The following is a 7,583-nucleotide window of genomic DNA, read 5'->3' as shown; positions in this document are numbered from 1 at the left end:
TTAAACATCCGTTAAATCGGGACCAAATTGGTAATTTTGCTATAGTCAAGGGACCATTTCAGTGAAAAATTAATTACCAGTTTGATCCCTTGACTATAGCAAAATTACCAATTTGGTCCCTATTTAACGGATGTTTAACGGCAAAATAAACGGAGGACCAAATTGGTTAAATTTTTCAAAGTCGATGGACTTAATTGAACACGAAAAATTGTTTAGAATCAAATTGGTAATTTTGCAATAGTCGAGGGACCATTTTGGTAATAAACTCCAATTTTCATCTTTTAATTATGATTATTGCATATATTTAATCTATTAATTTTCACGATGTAAATTCAGTCACCAAATTACATTGAATGATTGAAACCATAGCATTAAAAATGTGTCATTTTCTTAAATGGAGATTAATTATCAAATTTATATTGTGGATAACCAAGATACTAAGGGGGTGTTTAGCACATGGCTAATAGCTTATAGCTGATTCATTAGTTGGTTGTTTAGCACATGGCTAATAGTTTATAGTTGATTGGTTAGTTGGTTTGACTAGTTGATAATATTAGCTAGTTGAAAAAAGTGTTTGGTAATTAAATTAGTGAGTTAATTCCAGCAATCGTCCTCCGACTATGTTGATTTTTCAAAATTAGTCCCCAACTTTTAATTTGGACAATTTAAGTCCCTTGACTTTAAAATTCTTTCTAATGTTAGTCCTTTCGTCAAATTTTGATTAAGTTGATGTCAAATGAAGGGGTAAAATTATTCGTTCACCTGTACATTGTATTATTACTCGTATTTCTCCTGTCCTATACGCTATATATATGAATATAATCAGGTTTATATGATATTATATGACTTCAATTTATACTTCGGCTGAGATTATTATTCATATCTACAACATATAGGACAGGAGAAATACGAGCAATAATACACTAAATAGGTGAATGGACAATTTTACCCCTTCATTTGACCTCAACTTAACCAAAATTTGACAAAAGGACCAACAACATTGGAAAGAATTTGAAAGTCAAGGGACCTAAATTGTCCAAATTAAAAATCGGGGACTAATTTTGGAAAATCAACATAGTCGGAGGACCATTACCGGAATTAACTCTTAAATTAGTTGTTTACTTTTAGCTGATTTGATGTAAAATGACTTATACCTATGACCTCCCATTTGGGAGAGCTACAGAGGTACCATTAAGCTACAAGCTATTTGGCTATTATTATTATTATTATTATTATTATTATTATTATTATTATTATGGATTACAAGGATGCGTGCAATAAAAAAATATTATTATTGTTATTATGGAAACAGAAATTAAAAAAAAAAAAAAAGGCAAGACAAATGAACAATTAAGGTCAACTAACAAAAAACTTTACTCTTCTTAGTTTTCAAATTTTGACTTATTACCCCCAATAAGTTAATTCAATTAGACATTTTACCAAACACTTAAATAATCTATTGATCAGTCAAACCAATCAAAATTGACTTATCAGCTGTGTTATCAAACATAGTAATTCTACATGAACTCCAAACTTCTATACCTTGATTGTTTAATTTAGTAGGGTCATGATGTTTATCTATTCCTTTTTTTCTTACTCGAATCAAATTTGAACATAAGTGGGAATAAAAGTTGGGAATATGATTTTTGAAGTACATGAAATATTTTTATATAAAACAGGGCCGAACAAAAGATTGAAATTCATTTCCCATCTAAATTTTAAACACGTGGAGAAGAAATTATTACAATGTATGTGACAAGGCTTTCATAATTTATAAGCAAATTATAAATAATTAGTACAAGTTATTTAGTCAGACAAAAGCAGCGGCAGAAAATTCTCCAATAAGAAAAATTCCCAGTTTTCCCATTTTGACCAACTATGTCTATAGTCTATAGTCCATACCTAACAACGCCGTGCCGGCTCTCAAGTAGTCATGCCAAACACCAAACCCTTTATAACACCTTACACCCCTACCCTCATACCCGTATCTATTCTATTCTCATTCATCTCTGTATATAGAAAAAAGAAAAGAAAAGAAAAGAAAGTCCACTTTCCTCTCCATTATGTACTGAAAACACGGTTGATGATTCCATCCACCACCATCCCAGCATCATAATTCTTCCATTGACAATGATTCTACCTGTTCACTGAGAAAGCAGCAATAATTTCGTGTTTCTTTTCTTTTATTTTCTTTTCCGTTTTTAACAAGTTTATCATGTTTCTTGTAATATCGTTGGTAATCATTGTTGCGTTTTGCGTTCTACGCTTTGCGTCAAAATCTTCTCTACTGTTCGTTGTGAAGAAATGGGTGCGGGTTTTGGGAGACAAGTGCTACGAGTTCCAGTTCTACAGGGTGCCACAGTTCAACCAGAATATGCAGGAAAATCAATTGTATCGGAAAGTGTTCACTTACCTGAATTCCTTGCCCGGCGTTGAGGATTCCGAGTTCACGAACCTATTCGCAGGCAACAAGTCGAACGAGATCAACATCGTTCTCGATTCGAGGCAGGTTGTAGCCGACAATTTTTTGGGCGCCAGAGTGAATTGGACGAACGAGGAGAATGAGAAGACTGGATTGAAGTGCCTGGTTATGAAAGTTCGGAAGAACGATAAGCGCCGGATTCTCCGCTCCTACCTTCAGCATATTCTATCTACCTTCGATGAAATCGAGCAGCGGAGGAAAGAAGTGAGGCTGTATGTGAATGTTGAGAAGAATCCGGAGAGCAGCGGGCGGTGGAGATCGGTGCCGCTCACGCATCCGGCGACGATTGATACGGTAGTGATGGATTCAGATCTGAAGAACAAGGTGAAATCCGATTTAGAATCGTTTCTCAAATCCAAACAGTACTACCACCGCCTCGGCCGTCTCTGGAAGCGGAGTTACCTTCTATATGGCCCCTCCGGCACCGGAAAATCCACCTTCATCGCCGCGATGGCGAAGTTTCTCAGCTACGATGTTTACGATATAGACTTGTCTAGAGTCTCGGACGATTCCGATCTCAAGCTGCTGCTATTGCAAACGACGAGCAAGTCTCTGATCGTGATCGAAGATCTAGACCGTTATTTGACCGGCAATTCAACGGGAGGTCCGACCTTGCCGGGGATTCTCAACTTCATGGACGGAATCTTCTCCTGCTGCGGCGAGGAGCGGGTCATGGTATTCACGATGAACAGCAAGGATCAAATTGATCCAACGGTTCTCAGGCCAGGAAGAGTCGACGTCCACATACACTTCCCTTTGTGCGATTTCAACGCTTTTAAGAGCTTAGCCAACAGCCATTTAGGCCTAAAAGATCATAAGCTTTTCCCGCAAGTGGAAGAGATATTCCAAACCGGGGCGAGTTTGAGCCCGGCCGAGATCGGGGAAATCATGATTTCGAACCGGAGTTCCCCGAGCCGGGCCTTGAAATCGGTTATCTCCGCTCTGCAGACCAACAGTGAAGACCGGGCCGCCACTAGGCACGCTCGGAGGTTGAGTCACAGCGGGTCGGCTCGAACCGCGGAGGAGCCGAGCGAACCGGGCATTTTCGGAAAAGATGGCGTTAAAGAGATTCGAAAATTGTATGGACTTTTGAGGATAAGGAGCACTAGGAAAGAGTCCTTTGAATTTGATGCACCGGACAAGGAAAATTGTAAACACGAAACCTGACAATATGGGACAGTTGTTTGAGTGTTGGTGTGCTACACATTTGGGGCTCTATAACGAAGGGCTTTTCTTCTTCTTCTTGTATAATCATTTGTTGATTTATTTTTCTAAGTTGTGTAGAATAATCATGTTAGTAAATTGGCCAGGTTACATGTCTTAGCTTTATGGAACATATTTATTATTTGATTCATTGTTCAGAAGTTATTTGGTAATTAGTTAGGGATATATAATGAATTGAGAGCTGAACTAAGTTGCAATTTGCAAAGGGGCGGAATTTGAATTGGTGGAAATTATGAAAATGTAACTTTGGCATATATTCACCCATTTATCAGCAATATTCCATTTTTCAATTATAATCTTTTCATGATCTAATTAATGAGATAATTCAATAAAATCAGGTTATTTTCACTTTAATATTCTCTAATAAACTTCCCGTCTCTCTTCTTTCCCGCCTGCCATTCTACACTTCAACCTGGGATTTTAGCTCAAACTAGGGGTGAGCAGAATACAAAAAAAAATCTTATTTTCTACCGACCTGAAACCTGATAACAATGTTAGGTGGGTATCCGTATCGGATTGGGTTACTCGATCCGCCAAAGGTATAAATGTCGGGTATTTGAATTTGGTTTGGTGGTGTAAAATTCCACCCGACCTGTTTGAAAATCCGATATAGGATTATGGTTTATGTATAGACTAGTTTTATACGCGCATTGCGCGAATGGGTTAATGCCCAATGCTTATATTTAAATAAATATTTGAAAGTGTCTAAATATTTGGTCTAAAAATGATAGTCTAAATAAATACTACTTTTAATTTGAATTTTTCTAAGTGTCCTTAATTCTCTTTTGAGTAACATTGTCATTGTATTCATCTTTACTATTTGTTCTCTTCCTTTTTGTTGGTAGTGTGTTATTTGCAATTCGGTTATTGTTGGTAGCATAGATGACAACGTCATGCAATGAGATTATGATATAGGAGCTATGGACTTTCCTTTAGGTGTTTTGCTTGGGATTCATTTGGTTCAACCATTATTGTTGAATGAGTTATTGTGGATAAAGAAATTCCTAGTTTAAGAAAAAAGAATAAATTAATTAATAAAAATTTGAAAATTTAAAATATTATGTATTCCAAAGATATTAAAAGGTAGTTTCTCGCTTCAATTTGCTGGGTAATGGGTTATTTGAGTACTTTCATTGTCAACAAATCTCCCAAGTAGTTAATATGATTGGTTTCAAACTATTCTTTTTTATTTTTTTCATGGTATTAAAGAAATACATATGTATCGTTTTTTGGTGTAACTATTAATTTATTTAATTCAATAAGAGTAAAATAGAGTCATTCCGCTTCAATTTGTTGGGTTATTATTTGAGTACTCTCTTTGTCAAACAATCCCCAAGTAGTTAATATAATTAGCTTCAAATTATTTTTAAAAAAAATTTCATAGTATTAATAAAATACTTGGTAAATAAATATATAACATTATTTTGTACTATAACTTTGATATTTAATTACAAGATATTGTAAAAATAAGATAATGGACAATGTAATGAATATCAATTAATAAATTCAAATGTAAAGAATCTTTGCATGAGAGAAAATAAAGACAATATAACTAATGAAATTATTTTCTCTTATTTAATTTAATTTTTTGATAATGAATAATTTTTTCAAATAAAGGTATTGTAGACACATAATTCTAAATTAAAGAAATACATATGTATCATTTTTTGTTGTAGCTACTAATTTATTTAATTTAATAAGAGTAAAATAGACTGAGAAACTTAATTATGTCAAATTTGATTGAGATGAGGTTCGAACCTAAGACCTTTCTTATAGAAATTAATGGGTAAGTTAAAAGTTAACGGAATAATAATGGAGAAGAGAATATTTAACGGAAAACTTAACGGATAATCATAAAAGTAAGGTTAATTTAGGTAATCTCTAATAATAATATTAATCTGAATTATCTTAACCATCTATTTGATTAAATAATTTGACCGCCATTTTTTCTACCCATTTTAGGCCTAACTCTCTTTGGCTCTTATTAGTATAGTAGATATACTATACGACGTTGTATAGTCTATCTATATATATGCCCTTAGCAGTGCTAACCTTACTAAGACCCTTATTCGCGCAGTCACATCATTTCCTTTCTTCAGTCTTCTACAGTTCTATGTGCTCTCTCGTTCTCTAACTTCTCTCATTCTCTTTACTTCTTAGTTCTCGTTTTCTCTAATATATATTCTCTAGTCTCTTCTCTTAGAGACTAAGAATCTCTAGTCCTCGTCTCTTAGTTCTTTTGGAGTTCTGGGTGATCTCTCAGTTCTCCGTTTTAGTACGTCTCACATACTCCGACACTCGGTAACTCCGATGGCTCATTCCTAATTCCTGGTGGTCCGGTGAGGCGGTGACCTGTGATAGAAGCCCAAGGCCATAGCTAGTGGCCTAGTGACCGGTTGTGGAAGCCCTAGGCCGTAGATGGTGGTCCAATGAACTATGTTGAAATATGAAGCCCTTCTTCAACAGGAATTTATTGGAGAAACAAAGTAATTCTAAAAACCATAGTTTCAAGTTTAATGTTTGGTGTATTATTTATGTAATCTGTGAATGGCCCCTAAATCCCCCATTCCCCTGATATTATATGCCATCTCATATGTGAAATTTCCAGTTTATTTTTATATGCCCCTTAAATGACCCCTGATTTTATATGTAATCTGTGAAATTTTCAGTATGAATGTATGATATGTCACTTGAATGGCCCCTGATTTTACATGTTATCTCATCTGTAAAATTTCCAATTTACTTTAATATGTCACATAAATGGCCCCTGATTTATATGTAATCTGTTAAATCTCCAGTATGATATGTCCCTTAAATGGCCCCTGATTTCATATGTAATATGTGAAACTTCCATTATATGTCCCTTAAATGGGCCCTTATTTTATATGTCATCTTGGAGTTCTACTATTGTTAGGTGTAAGTATTTGCACATGAGATGCATTGCTCACATCCTTAACGTGGTGGTACAAAATGGGTTGAAAGAATTTGACACAACTGTGAAGAAAGTAAGAGATTGTGTTAGGTATGTGAGGAGCTCCCCTACTAGGTTACAAAAGTTTAGGGACCTAGCTAATTTAATTGGGGTAGAAGCTAAAATGTTTTTTGTCTTGATGTTCCTACAATGTGGAACTCCACTTACATGATGTTTCATACTGCATTACTCTTTCAAAAAGTGTTTGAAGTGAATGAAGATCATGACACTTCTTTTACTGTTGATTTAGGAGGAAATCTACCTGACTTCATGGATTGAGATTGTGTTGTTTTTTGGTTAAAATTAAAAATTCTTTCTATGAAATGACTATTAGGATATATGGTTCATTGTATGTGATTTCTAATAACTTTTCTCTGAGGTTTTTGATATGTCATGCTTATTAAATAATATGGTGAAAGCTGAATTTGGCAGTGTTAAGATTATGGGAAGGAATATGAGGGGCCTTGAGGGCAAAGTTTGATAAATATTCGAGTGATCCAGAAAAGATGAATTTTCTTATATTCTAAGCAAATATCTTGGATCCCATGGACAAAATAAAATACATGCTAATCCAGTTTAGGTAGGTATATAGTGAAGTAAATGGTAAATCATTGTTTGAGAATGTTATAACTGGCCTTAAGGAGTTGTTTGTTGATTATGTAGCAACTATTAACTGGCCTCTGTTAATAGTATTGTGCATCCAACTGTATTAACGGTTTGTAAAAATTTTTGGTCAAATTATTTATTTGCTATTAGTGGTTAATGTGTAAAAATATATATAAGAACATTTTTTTTTATATCAGAAAGGGAGGGGGGGAACCCCGAACACTAGCTTGTCTCTCTCACAATGTGAACACTCGTGACATGCACTAAATCGTTGAGGTAGGCCTCTTCACACGGGGGGGG

The 7,583-nt window shown here is 34.9% G+C and overlaps 1 protein-coding gene across 1 annotated transcript; it reads left to right on the top strand.

Annotated features, from left to right (window-relative positions):
- Positions 1-1,865: 1,865 nt before the first annotated feature.
- Positions 1,866-3,936, top strand: LOC116013515 (AAA-ATPase At2g46620-like). The gene has a single exon (XM_031253314.1). The coding sequence runs from the start codon at positions 2,216-2,218 to the stop codon at positions 3,647-3,649; it is 1,434 nt and encodes a 477-aa protein (XP_031109174.1). The 5' UTR covers positions 1,866-2,215; the 3' UTR covers positions 3,650-3,936.
- Positions 3,937-7,583: the final 3,647 nt, after the last annotated feature.

The sequence above is a fragment of the Ipomoea triloba genome, chromosome 3, assembly GCF_003576645.1.
Source record: "Ipomoea triloba cultivar NCNSP0323 chromosome 3, ASM357664v1".
In the NCBI taxonomy this organism is placed as follows: Eukaryota; Viridiplantae; Streptophyta; class Magnoliopsida; order Solanales; family Convolvulaceae; genus Ipomoea; species Ipomoea triloba.
The sequence above is the reverse complement of the archived record's forward strand: the minus strand, read 5'-3'. Positions and strand labels throughout refer to the sequence as shown.

Coding starts and splice junctions, on each gene's coding strand:
- LOC116013515 (XM_031253314.1), top strand. CDS start 2,216: ATGTTTCTTGTAATATCGTTGGTAATCATTGTTGCGTTTTGCGTTCTA.